General features: G+C 44.2%; 1 protein-coding gene and 1 long non-coding RNA gene across 2 annotated transcripts; one reads left to right on the plus strand and one right to left on the minus strand.

Annotated features, from left to right (window-relative positions):
- Window positions 1–4012: 4012 nt before the first annotated feature.
- On the plus strand, window positions 4013–6886 carry DEFB124 (defensin beta 124). Its single transcript, XM_086332582.1, has 2 exons — window positions 4013–4139; window positions 6689–6886. The coding sequence occupies exons 1-2, from the start codon at window positions 4082–4084 to the stop codon at window positions 6835–6837; spliced, it is 207 nt and encodes a 68-aa protein (XP_086188708.1). The 5' UTR covers window positions 4013–4081; the 3' UTR covers window positions 6838–6886.
- A 2768-nt stretch (window positions 6887–9654) lies between these two features.
- On the minus strand, window positions 9655–13330 carry LOC147360448 (uncharacterized). Its single transcript, XR_015139175.1, has 2 exons — window positions 11789–13330; window positions 9655–10040 (listed from the first exon to the last, which is right to left on the minus strand). It is a non-coding gene; the product is annotated as an uncharacterized LOC147360448 (long non-coding RNA).
- Between the last annotated feature and the right edge of the window lie 791 nt (window positions 13331–14121).

Below are 14121 nucleotides of genomic sequence, written 5' to 3' on the forward strand. Positions count from 1 at the left end.
GGGTCCCGCCCAGCTCCCCGGGCCGGGGAGGAGCCGCGACCCCGCCCCGTCCAGCCCCGCCCCATTAGGGCAGCCCCGGGGTCTCCGCCCCAAGGCTTTGGCTGCTGAATGAGTTTTTGCAGAACTCCGCTGACCCATCGCTTTAAGTTCTTTGCCAGGGAGGGGGGAATAAGAGAGTGGAATGACACGGGTCCCAGATTCCTGATCCTGGATCCGCTTTGCATCCACATCTATCCACTCCAGCAATGGGGCGACCAACTCTTTGTTGTTCTTGTTCAGTTGCTAAGTCATGCGGGACTCTTTGCGACCTCATGTACTGTAGCACGCCAGGCCCCCCTGTCCTTCACAATCTCCCAGAGTTTGCTCAAATTCATGTCCAGTCTGATGATGCTATCTAACCAGCTCATCCTCTGCTGCCCCCTTCTCCTTTTGCGTTCAGTCTTTTCCAGCATCAGAGTCTTTTTCCTATGAGTCCACTCTTCATATCAGGTGAGCAAAGTATTGGAGCTTCAGCTTCAGCATCAGTCCTTCCAGTGAGTAATCAGGGTTGATTTCCTTTGGATTGACTGGTTTGATCTCCTTGCAGTCCAAGGGACTCTCTTGAGTCTTCTCCAGGGCTACCCTGATGACTCAGTAGTAAAGCATCTGCCTGCCAAGGCAGGAGACTTGGGTTTGATCCCTGATCTGGGAAGATCCCACTTGGTGTGGAGCAGCTAAGCCCATGCACCGTAACTACTGAGCCAGCATGCTAGAGCTCGGAAGGCACTGACTCCTGATGCTCTCCTGCCCTGGAGCTCATACTCTGGAACAAGAGAAGCCACCACAATGAGAAGCCCGTGCACTGCAACTGGAGAGTAGCTCCTGGCCACTGCAACTAGAGAAAAGCCCTTGCAGCAACTAAGACAAAGCACAGCCAAAAAAAAAGTCTTCTCCAACACCACAATTCAAAAGCATCGATTCTTCAGCTCAGCCTTCATTATGGTCCAACTCACATCCGTACATGATTACTGGAAAACCCATAGCTTTGGCTATACAGTCGTTTAGCTTTCACAAAAACCCCTTGGGAAACTTGTTAAATATTCGGATTCCTGGCCCCACTATGTAAGAAAGACAGATTCAGCAGTCCTGTAGAGAGGTTTGAACATCTGCATTTTAAACAGAAGGCTAACTGATCCTGATGCAGAGTTCATAGACCCCACTTTGAGTAACTGCTTTGGATGGAGAATTAATTTTGGAAGGGGGTTTGGGGGGCAGAGGGAGCCCAAGAATTCTGCCCTGCAGGGTTCTGAATGTCTTGTTTTGATCATTCATTCATTCAACAAATTCTAAAGTAAGCGCCCCTTATGCAACTAGGGCTGTCCTGTGCCTGGAAGAATGGCTGTCCCCTACTTGATGAATATTTACTGAACCTTTAAAAAAAAGTATTTATTTATTTTTGGTTTTGCTGGGTCTTCGTTGCTGTATGTGGGCTTTCTCTAGTTATGGAGAGTGGGGCAACTCTAGTTGCAGTGGCTTCTCTTGGAGAGCATGGGCTCTAGATTCCCAGGCTTCAGGAGTCGCAGCTTGAGGACCCTAGAGCTCTGACTCTAGAGCTGTAGTTGAGATGCAGCTCAGATTTAGTTGCTCTGCGGCATGTGGAATATTCCTGGACTAGTGATCTGACCTGTGTTGCCTGCACTGGCAGGCAGATTGCTAACCACTGGTCCACCAGGGAAGTCCTTACTGAACTCTTGTTCTGTGCCTAGCATAGTTTGATCACGTTGCCTAGATTATTAACTCATTTAATCCTGATACCACACTACAAGGATTAACATAGTGTGGCTTACCTGAGCCTGGCACTCAGATCTCTGTGTACTGTCCCTTTCTATCATGGTCTGTGCTCCTCCTCACCCCTTCCAGTTTTCCTAGGCCTGTAGGAGGAGAAAAGTGACATTGTGAACTTCATATAGAAGAGAAGTTGGCTGTAGGAAACTTGTGGTTTGGCCATCCATGGGTCTTTGAGCAGGATGCTTCCTTTTAGGTCGTGATGGACTAGGGTAGGTATGCTTGTGGACCCCATACGGACCAGGCTGTGCCTGTAGGTAGGCCTCATCGTCATGGCTGAGGGGGTCCAGGCGTCCAGCTCAAGGCAGCCCCCACAGCAGCCTGGCAGACTTGCTCAGTCCCTGCAGGGCTTTGGGCAGATGCTGAACCCCCCTGCCCCCCATGCCTGGTTTCCTTCTGTGGTATGGCCCTCTAAACTTCCATTTGCTACCTACAAGATGGGCTGTGAGTGGTGCAGCATTGTTTGGGAGTGACACAACTTTTAAAACACTTATTTATATATTTGGCTGTTCTAGGTCTTAGTTGTGGCCTGCAGAATCTTCCATCTTCATTCCTTGTGCCATTTGGGATCTTTAGTTGGGTCCAAATGCTAAAGATCCCGAGCGGCACAAGGAATGACAGTATTCTGGCTTGGAGAATTCCACAGACTGTATAGTCAGTCCATGGGGTGGCAAAATCGGATACAACTGAGCAACTTTCACTCCCTGGCCAGGGAATTTTTTCTTTAATTGGAGTAAAACTCATTTATTTATTTTTAATTGGAGGATAATTGCCATACAATGTTGTATTGGTTTCTGCCGTACAACATGAATCAGTCATAATTATATATATGCCCTCCCTCCTGAACCTCCCTCCCACCCCTAAACTAGGTCATCACAGAGCACCAGGCTGGCTTCCCTGTGTTATATAGCAACTTCCCACTAGCTATCTATTTACACATAGCAGTGTATATATGTCAATGCTACTTTGTCAATTCGTCCCATCCTCTGCTTCCCCTGCTGTGTCCACAACTGACCAGGGATTGAACCTGGGCCCCTTGCAATGGGAGTTCGGAGTGTTAGCCACTAGACCACCAGTGAGACTAGACCAGTGGGAGTGAGACAACTTTGAGTCCCATCTCTGCAACTCTATTGCTGTATGCCTTAGGCAAGTCACTTCCCTTCTTTGGGTTTCAGTTTCTTTATTCAAGGGCTTCCCTGATAGCTCAGTTGGTAAAGAATCTGCCTGCAATGCAGGAGACCCCAGTTCGATCCCTGAGTCGGGAAGATTCACTGGAGTAGGGGATAGGCTACCCACTCTGATATTCTTGGGCTTCCCTTGTGGCTCAGCTGGTAAAGAATCTGCTTGCAATGAGGGAGAGCTGGGTTCAATCCCTGGGTTGGGAAGAACTCCTGGAGAAGGGAACGTCTACCCACTCCAGCATTCTGACCTGGAGAATTCCACAGACTGTATAGTCTATGGGGTCACAAAGAGTCGGATATGAGCAAGCAAAGTTGCAACTGAGTCTTTATTCAAAACTACAGTCCGAACAGGTCACATTGTTGCTACAAAACTTAGAGTTGCCTACCAAATAAAAGCCTGAACTTGGCATTCAAGGCCCATTGTGCTCTGGCTCCAGTCCTCTGCAGCGCCATTTCTGGTCTCTCCGAACAAACCCTTCGCTCTAGTTAATACTCTTTTAACCACATTCTGTTCCTTCAGACTGGAATGCCCTTCCCTCTACTCATCTTTCAAGATGCAACTCAGGTGCCTAGGTACCAGACATTGTTATGAGCTCTGTACATGTATTATCTCAGTGGTCCTCAAGCTTTAGTGGTGTGTAAATTCACCTGGAAGACTTGTTAAACTGTAGCTTGCTAGGATTCACCCCCAGAACTTTTGATTCACTGAATTTGGATTGACCTTGAGAATTTGCATTTCTAACAAGCTCTGGTTATTGGACCACCTCTCAGGTGGGGAAGCTGTCCAGGTTCTGACCCCAGGACATTGCTTCAAGACATTCTGTCCCCAGCTTCAGAGCTCAGCAACCTGCAGATGGTATGGTTGATCAGTTCCCCACATAGCTGGCTAAGATCCAGCTACATCCTTGGGCCCACAAGGCCTCAGACTCCCACTTAGGTCCCCTGCTGCCCACACCCCTGCCTTGATCTGCAGCCCGATAAAGGCTGATCCACAGGCAACAAGACTCAGTGTGCTTGGTTCCTTTTCTCTTGTGCTCTCCCCAGTGGTTCCCTGCCCCCTCCAGAGCCCTGTGGCCATGACACAGCTGCTTCTGCTTCTTGTGGCTCTCCTGGTCCTGGGTCATGTGCCAACAGGTAACATCACTTGTGTGTGTGTGTGTGTATGTGTGTATAGAAATGAAGGACAGATTCTCAGCTGCTGGGGGATAGAGGAGGCCTGGATCAGTGTTTAAGTTCTGGCCTCACCACTGACTTTGCTGGGCAGTTTAGAGCGAGTTGCTAAATCAGACTGCACTTCAGTTTCCTCAGTTTAAAAATGGGATTCACTCAACAAATATTCATTATGAAAATATTTACTGTGTGCCAGGCACTATTACAATTTCTGGGAATCAAGCAGTGAAAGCAAACAAGGTTCTTGCTTTCATGGAGCTGATATTTTAGTCAGTAGAGACAGAAAATAACCAAATAAACATATAATATGTTAGGTAGAGATAAGTACTATGAAGAATAAAAGAGAGACAAGGGGCTAGTGTGTCAGGTGCATGGGGAGAGTGATGAAGAGCTGATGGGGTGGTGAGAAAGGGCTCCGATCCTTTTTTTTTTTAAAAAAAAGCTTTTTATTTTGGAACATTTCAAGCTTACACGAAAGTAGAGAGAGTGATACAATGAACAAGGCAAGTTAAAAATCTGTTTATTATGGAAAAATTTAAACTTATACAAAAATAGAAAATAATGTAGTGTTTTTAAAAGAACCCTTTTTATTTTTAGAAACTTTCAAGCATAAAAAAAAATAGTATAAAAACTCACATGTATCTATCACCCAACTTCAACAGTTATCAACTTGAACCAGCGCTGTTTTGTTATTCATCTGCTGCTTCTTCCTCAGTGAACTATTTTGAAGTGAATTTCAGATCTTTTATATGAGGGAAGCATGAGCAGAGATCTGACTACAGTGAGAATACAAAGGAGATCATTGCAGGCAGAAGGAGCAGCAAGAACCAGGGAGGCAGGAGGCGATAGGTGTGCTGGAGGAGAGGTGAGGAGGCCAGGGAGGCCAGGGCGAGGGGCACAAGGAGAGTGGAGAGGGGTGAAGTCCAAGATATGAGGAGGGGACAGCAGATCATAGAGCAGAAAATAATAACCTCTGTATCTCAGGATTGTTGGAAGGTTGAAATGCAATGATATACGAAGAGCAGTTGTTGTAGGAACTGCCTTCCCTTGAGAGTCAAGGTGTTGCATTCTGGTTCCAGACTCACCACTTACTGGTGAGGAGTCTGGAAAATCCCTCCCCTTCTTTATCTGGAACCAGAAGGGTTGGCCAGAGTGAGCCCTGGGTGCTCCAACTCTCTAAGCTGTCATTCTGATAAACCTTTCCATTTATTGAACATGTACTGTGTGCCTGGCACTGTGCCCTCTGAAAGAGAGGTGTACAGATGAGGAATCTGAGGCCAAGGTCACTTATCTGGGAAATGGCAGAGCTAGTATTTGGACCCAGGGAGTCTGAGCTGGGTTCACACCAAACTGTTAACCATTGCACTGCATGCCCCCTTCGGAGTGTGGGTTCTTTGCCTCATAGAAATTTTGATACCAGCTCTGTATCATTGTAAAATTCTCTACCTTGGCAGGACGTGATGGGCTAAATAACACTTATGGGTAGACCCAGGGGATCATGGGAGGATTCCTTGGGATGTCTTTTAATCCAGAGACAGGCAGGCAAGCTTTCCCCCTCCACCTCCCACTCAACCTCAGTTCTTCTGAGTTTCTGGGTCATATATCTGGAAATAGCGCTGTAACAGGCCCATCTAAGTGGTCCTCCTCTCTCCTCCCTTCCCACACCTGTCCTAATTGCATCACAGCACCCTGATCACTTATTTCAGAACACTTACTGCAACCCTCCTTATTGTATATATTTGCTTGAGTTTTCATCCCCTTTTCCCAGTTGACTGACAGTTCCTTGAGGGCATGGCCACGTTGTCCCTGTACTCCCAATGCCCCATGTTTGTTGAATGAATAAACGAAGGAGCTGCCCCTCATCCCCCATGCTATGATCAAAAACCCTTGGAAGGGATATTGACCCAGTCTTAACTTTCTCATGGCCTATTTTTTTTGGAAATTTCTTCACTAAATCCTAACATTAAAAAGGTCCCTATGTATAAAATACAGTTTGAATAATGGTTACAAATGTGGACTCTGGAGCCAGACGGCTGTGTGACCTGGGACAAAGTTGTTAACCTTTCTGTGCCTCAATTTCCTTACTCATATACTGGGAATATAACAAGACAAACTGTAATCTAATACTGCTGTTATGAAAAGTGCTTAGAGTGTATTTGGGGTGTGGGTTAACGTGGACGAGAAATTCGTCTTTGACTTGTAACCAGTGGTCTAAATTGTGACGAATGGGTTAAACTGGACTGAGATTGTGGTTTAAATTGTAACAGGTTGTCTTATCTATGACTCATGGTCTAGCCTGTTACCTGTAGTCTGACCCTTGACCTGTGGTCACAGCTCAACTTATGACCTGAAGGCTGCTCTATGAGCACAGTCTAAGAGCTAACAGTGGGCATGTGTTCTACCTTGTGGTCGGTGGTCTAATCGGTGACCCTGTTCTGTAGTAACATCTGCAACCAGTGATCTAACCTGCACCCCCTGGGTGGCTCTGTGACTCTGGGCCTTCCTCTGCACAGGGAGAAGTGAATTCAAACGATGCTGGAACGGCCAAGGGGCCTGCCGGGCTTACTGCACGAAGTACGAAGCCTACATGCACCTGTGCTCGGATGCCACCTTGTGCTGTCTGCCTTACGGACTCAAGCCTGTCAAGACTGAAAAGGTCTAGCTGGTTCTGGGACTGACACCCTTGCCCTCCAGTAAAATGCAAGCTGCCAGCTGTGTCCTCTTGTCATTGCCTCACCACCCTCAGGGCTGGAGTGAGGGGTGTGGGAGGTCCAGAGTGTGGGAGGGATGGAAGGATGGTTGATGGAAGGAAGTGTATTGCCCAAGGAGAGTGGGCACTAATAGCCACTGTAAATGGTTCTGGTCCAGCCTGTAACACTTTCACTCTAACTCTGGAAAAATTACTCAGCTTCCATAAGCCTTTCCAGACTCCTCATCTGTAAAATGGGGATAATGATACTATCAGGAGGTTAGGAGTTTATAGAAGGGATGCAAAAAAGAAAGGTAGAGTTAATAGTAATGATAACAAGAGTTAAGTAATGGGAATAATTAGTAAATAATAGAGTTAACAACAAGCTTCTGTTGTTCAGAATGGGATAGTACATTTGGGTTGAAGGGCGGAGCCTGCTGAGAGCGAAAGGATTTTTCTATGTTTGTTTATCTTCTATGTTAATATTTCAAGAGTCTGCTCAGATGGAAAGGACCATGAGGATTTTCTGAAAGCAAAGTCCAATGCAGGGGACACGGGTTCAATCCCTGGTCAGGGAACTAAGACCCCACATGCTGCAGGGCAACAAAGCCCAGTGAGCTGCAACTAGAGAAGCCTGAGTGCCATGTGCAGGGAAGACTCAGAACAACCAAAAACAATAATAATAATAATAATAATAAAAACCAAGACCTGCCCCCTCCTGCCCCCAAACCCCTAAAGTACTTAACCTCAGAAGACATTTGAAGCCTGGAGCCTGAGCATAGTCTTGGCGGCTTCCTGCTGTGCCAGGTGTTAACTCTTTAATTTCTGGTATGAGAGGGATCTGGGAATCCCTGGACCAGACACAGGAAGCTGCAAGTGAAGGGGGAGACACTCGAGGGCTTGGGATGGTAGCTTTTACCAACCAACCAGGAGGGAAGCAATGCGTTATTTAATAACAAATCATACCAACAGAACATCAGTCCTCGCCCTGCACCTTCCTTAGTTTCTGGGTGGTCCAGACCAGAGGTCCCCAACCTCATTGGCACCAGGGCCCAGATTCACAGAAGACTAGGTTTTCCATGCATGACGAAAGGGCTGGTTTCGGGATGGTTCAAGTGAATTACATTTATTATGCCGCTGAAGATCTGCCAGGAGGTGGGGCTCTGGCAGTGTTGTGAGCGATGCAGGGGTAGCTGTAAACACAGATGAAACTTGCTAGCCCGTTGCTCACCTCCTGCTGTGTGACCCGGTTCCTGAAAGGCCACGGACTGGTACCAGCGCGAATCTCTGGCCCCGGGAATCAGGGACCCGTGCTCTAGACATTGAACCTATTGCCAGTGGGCCTGTTTTAGAACCCAGTGTGGTAGAGGTGAGGTGGGCATGGTGTCTAGAGCCTAGAAAGAGGATAAGAATCCCAGACATGGCCACAGGACCACAGAGATCTGACATGGAATGGGGGTCAGTCTCCTGTTCTGCCCCCAGGCCTCAGTGAGTCTGAGAGAGGCCAGAACAGTTCACCAGCAACTTGACTTAAGTGGGAAGCAGTGGATGTTTTCGATGACAGGCCCAAACTCTCCAGACTCCAGCGAATGCCGGCCAGCACCAGACCAGAGAACCTCCTCGCTCTTACCCCGCCATTGTGTTTGGGAGGAGCAGGGAGACAGAGGAAGAATCCAAAACCCCGAGAAATTTTACCAAAGAGACTAAGTCCCTAAGAACTCAAGAAACCTCAGGAGACTATTTAAATTGTTGAATTAAACTGGATTGAACTAAATTTAGATCTGCACTCAGACTCCCCGGCCCTCCCTCTCACCCTCCCCGAGTTGTTTTACAAAGAATACAGAAGCTGTGTTTTCTTTGTACACTCTCAGACATAGTACAAGGGAATTTGTAACTTTTCTTGGAGGGAAGATGGTGATGATTTCTAAGTGAGGAGTCAGACAGACTCAAGTTCATACTCTGCCATGTATAGGCCACAGGCTGTGCCAGTGGGGCGAGTCACTTCCCCTGTCTGATACCAGGGACCTTCCATGCAAGATGGGCATAATGACAGCTTTTTGTGGGGTAGCTGTGGGGTCAGAGTGGATTGTCTGGCCCTTCATAAGTGCTCAGCAAATGAAAGCTGCAGCAACCACTATTGCTTCTACGGAGCGAGAGACACGGCACTGGCCTTCTCCGTTGAATTTCAGACCTACCGAAAATCTGCAAGAACAGTACAAAGAATTCCCATAGATCTTTCACCCAGATTTCCCAAATATGAATATTTTACCACTGTAACCTTTTCATTTCCTCCTCTATATATACACGTATATATATGTATAAATATAGGCGGGCATGCTAAGTCCCAACTCCTTGAGACCGCATGGACTGTAGCCCTCCAGGCTCCTCTGTCTATGGGATTCTTCAGCAAGAATATAAGAGTGGGTTGCTATGCCCTCCTCCAGGGAATCTTCCTGACCCAGGGATCGAACCCATGTCTTTATGTCTCCTGCATTGGCAGGTGGATTCCCTACAGCTGAGGCACCAGGGAAGTCCTATGTTGAGTCTTTTTGTTGAATCATGTAGGATCTTTCATTGAGGTGCATGGACTCTTGGGTTTATTTGTGGGTTTATTTGCTCTGTGGCATGTGTGATCTTAGTTTCCCAACCAGAGATCAAACCTGTGTCCCCTGCATTGCAATGTGAACTCTTAACCACTGGACCACCAGGGAAGCCCCACAAATATAGTTTATATAAGTGTGTGTATGTGTGTGTGTGTATATATATATATATATATCAGATATGACAGCCTTTTATAGAGAAATAGTTTTGGATTTTTCCTAGAAGCCAAAGGCATTTTCTTACATAACCACAGTACAATTATAAAAATCAGGCCATTAACATTCACAAATTTCTGTTGTCTAATCTTGATCTACAGAAAACCCCTGGATCACACATTCCATTCAGTTGTCATGTTTCTTTGATCTCTTTTAATCTGGAACAGTTCTTCATTCTTTCATGACATTGATGGTTTTGAGGCATCCAGGCCGGTTGTTTTGTGAAATGTCCCTCAGTTTGAGTTTGTCTGATGTTTCCTTATGATTGGCTTCAGCTTTGGCAGTTTTGGTGGGAATTCTACTGAAGTGATGCTGTGGGTCTTTCAGTCATGTCAGAGGGCAGCCATTGTCCTTCCAAGACTGAAACAGGACAAAACAGATGAGACGTTTCTGAAGTTTACACACGTGCAGGGCTATTTCCCACCTGGTATCCTAACAGACCCTTATTTAAGCCTACATTCGACCTCCTAAATCCCAAGGATGCATCTAACAAGCCAAGGAAACAGGGCAATTCTAGGGCAGAAGATTCCTCAAGATACTTTATGAATGAGGTTCCAAGCCCAGAGAGACAAAGTGACTTGTCTAAGGCCACACAGTTCCCAAGGCACACAGCTAGAGCTCGGACTTAAAGCTTTGGACTTCAAGTCAAGACTAGTTTTGAAGTAAAATAGGAGCCACCCATTGGTAGGACGGGCCAGTGTGAAGGGGAAACGTTGGGAGGAAGGGAGCTCCATGGCACTGGAGATGTGCAAGGTGAGCCAAGTAGGTGGGGGATGTTAGAGAGGAAGTTTTGCTTTGACATAGGTGCTTAGACATACTATTCAGAGCATAGACATTCCCAAAGAGTCACTGAATAGCTGAGTTAAGGATAATACTAGTATCAGTTAGCCTTTAGCAAGTACCAACTGCTTTATATATATCATCTCACTTAATTTTCACAGTTGTTTGATATTATTAATAGTTGTGGCACTCGGGATCTTGGTTGTGGCATGTGAACTCTTAGTTGGAGCATGTGGGATCTAGTTCCCTGACCAGGGAATGAACCTGGGCCCCTGCATTGGAATCTCAGTGTCTTAGACACTGAAACACCAGGTAGTCCCCTTTTTGTACTTTTTAAATAACATTTTTTCTTATTGTAAAAATGATACATGTCCACTGGAGAAAAGTTAGAAAACAGAGAAGCACAAATAAGAAGGCAAAAGTCAATATTTTCACTATACATATATATCCAAAATTAAAAAAAATCCATAAAAATGTGATTTACAGATAAAATGGAGTCAAATTGTACATTTTTTGTGTGTCTTGGTTTTTTTAAACTTGTCTAAGTATCATGAACATTTTCATTTGTGCTTTGTCTTCCAAAACAAGATTTTTAGCACTAAAATGCCTCTGGAAATTTCTTTAAAAATTTCGAACTTTCATAACTTGAATAATATGCTTAGAACACATTGTGGAAAAATAAAACATAGATGAGCTTCAAAATATTCACCACTTTTTCATAATCCTTGTTAGCTTTTGTTACATACTTTGTCAGAATGGATATATACATTTTATATAATCACTAAAAAGTATATATATATTTTAAAAGTTACATGATATATATAGTGCACATATACAAAATATGTAATATTCATATATATGTATTTTCACATGCATCAGAGTTTAGAGTAGAGTTCAGTTAGAATGGAGGTTAGAGGAGTTTCTCATCCTGCTGATCAGATGGATCCCTTAGGGCTTACAAGAAAGGAAAAGAACAAAGTTAAAATGATGGATGCTGTAGGAGGTTCAGGGTGGGATTGGGGGACACCCCACCCCCTTCCCCACCTGGGTTTTTGATGGCAGAATTGTTGAGTGGACTTTTTGTACTGGGCCAGGGCTACATTTAAGTCTGAAAGCCAGGTGACAATCACATTTGGCCCAAATAATTCTTTTAAAAAAATTTTGTGTATTTATTTTAGTTGGAGGATATTTACTTTACAATACTGTGATGGTTTTTGCCATACATCAATATGAATCAGCCATAGGCATACATGTGTCCTCTCTATCCTGAAACGCACCACTCCCACACACACCCTTCTTTTCCCTGCCCACCCCATCCCTCAACTTACTCTTGAATCAGGACATTGCCTTTCAGGAGACTGACAGAGATAGTGAGGTTTCCTCCATCAGTGGAGCACATCGTGTTTCCCTGGTAATAACATCAAAGTAAGTGATTGTTTATCTTTAGGGGCCATTTTAATGAAAGATAAATATCTCTATGCAGTGGAATTACACAGTGCAGTGTGATGTCTTCAATGACAGATATTTTCTGTGTGTAGGGATTGGGAGAAACCCCTTCTCCTGTTCAGGCAGCCACTGGCTCAAGGAGGGATTCTCCTGGCTTATTTAAACTGCTATTGTTCATATTTGCAAGACATTTATCTGACAAAGGACTCATTTCCAGAATACACAAAGAAAGCTTACAAGTCAGTAAGAAAAGGCAATGTAATAACGGAGCGGGCAATATTTAAATAGACATTTTACAAAAGAAGGTGTATAGATGGCCAATAAGCCCGTGAAAGATGCTCAAAATCATTAGGCATCAGGGAAATGCAAATTAAATTCATAGTAGGATGTCATTACCTACCACCAGCATGATTAATATAAAAAAGACTGACCATAATGAGTGTTGGTAAGGATATGGAGCAACTGGAATGCTAATACATTGTTGATGGGAATGTAACATGGACAACCACTTTGGAAAAACAGTTGCAGAATTACTTACAAGAATAGAAATATGTACATATGAAGACTTCCCTAGTGTTTGTGGCAGTTTTATTCATAGTATCTCATAACTGGAAACAACATGTGAATGGATAAATTGAGTTACATCCATATAATACAATAATAATAAACAACAATAACAATATACTGAAGCACACAGCATGAATTAACCACAAAAAAACATTATGTTAAACAAAAGAAGCCAGATACAAAGGTGTACACACTAAATGATTCCATTTACGTGAATATTTGAAAAGGCAAACCTTCCAAATGCCTATCAACAAATAATTGGATTAGGAAGATACAATGTCTGTCAAAGGATTACTACCCAGTCATAAAAAAGACAAAATACTGCCATTTGCAGCAACATGGGTGAACCTAGAGAATATTATGCTTAGTGAAATAAGTCCAATAGAGAAAACAAATACATGGTATCACTTGCATGTGAAATCTAAAAAGTAATAAACATGAATGTATATACTAAACAGAAACAGACTCAGACGTAAAAAACAAACTTATGATTACTTAAGGGGAGAATGGAGGGGAAGGGATAAATTAGGGATATTGGATGGACAGATACAGACAGTCATATATTAATATAACATAGATAAGCAACAAGGATTCACTGTACAACACAGGGAATTATACCCATTATCTTGTACCAACCTATGATGGAATTTAATATGCAAAAATTCTGAATCACTATACTGTACACCTGAAACTACAATATTGATTATCAATTATACTTGATTATCAATTATACTTGATAATTGATTATACTTGATAATCAATTAGAATTAATATTGTGATCAATTATACTTCAATTAAAAAAAATTCCACTTGAAGAGTCAGATCAGTTCAGTTCAGTTGCTCAGTCGTGTCCAACTCTTCACGACCCCATGAACTGCACCATGCCAGGCTTCCCTGTCCATCACCAACCACCGGAGTCTACCCAAACCCATGTCCATTGAGTCAGTGATGCCATCCAACCATCTCATCTTCTGTTGTCCCCTTCTCCTCCTGCCCTCAATCTTTCCCAGCATCAGGGTCTTTTCAAATGAGTCAGCTCTTTGCATCAGGTGGCCAAAGTATTGGAGCTTCAGCTTCAACATCAGTCCTTCCAATTAACACCCAGGACTGATCTCCTTTAGGATGGACTGGTTGGATTTCCTTGCAGTCCAAGGGACACTCAAGAGTCTTCTCCAACACCACAGTTCAAAAGCATCAATCAGATAGATAAAGGAAAAAAAAAAGTAAAAACTAAGTTGATGCTGAAGCTCCAATACTTTGGCCACTTGATGCGGAGCCAACTCACGGGAAAAGACCCTGATGCTGGGAAAGATTGAAAGCAGGAGGAGAAGGGGGAAGAGAGGATGAGATGGTTGGGTGACATCACCGACTCAATGGACATAACTTTGAGCAAACTCCCAGAGATGGTGAAGGACAGGGAAGCCTGGCAAAATGGAGTTGCAAAGAGTCTGACACAACTGAGCGACTGAACAATAACAATCAAGTTGATTTAAAAAGTAAGAAAATAAGTTGAATACAAAACCAAAGCCCCACTATCTCTCTCTCAGCACATGTAGTTCAATTTGGGTAAATTATTTTGCTTGTGATGCAGCTCCATTTGTCTCAAAAAAATTGAGAATCCAGGGAGAGACTTAATGGCTAGATCAGA

Source organism: Bos grunniens, chromosome 13 (assembly GCF_055505025.1).
Source record: "Bos grunniens cultivar Pamir isolate PY7600 chromosome 13, Bosgru_T2T1.0, whole genome shotgun sequence".
NCBI lineage: Eukaryota > Metazoa > Chordata > Mammalia > Artiodactyla > Bovidae > Bos > Bos grunniens.

Bases quoted from the DNA above. Each gene is read 5' to 3' on its own strand.
- DEFB124 (XM_086332582.1), top strand. From the start codon at position 4,082: ATGACACAGCTGCTTCTGCTTCTTGTGGCTCTCCTGGTCCTGGGTCAT. The intron at 4,140-6,688 runs GTAACATCACTT...TCCTCTGCACAG, and splicing joins CCTGGGTCATGTGCCAACAG to GGAGAAGTGAATTCAAACGA.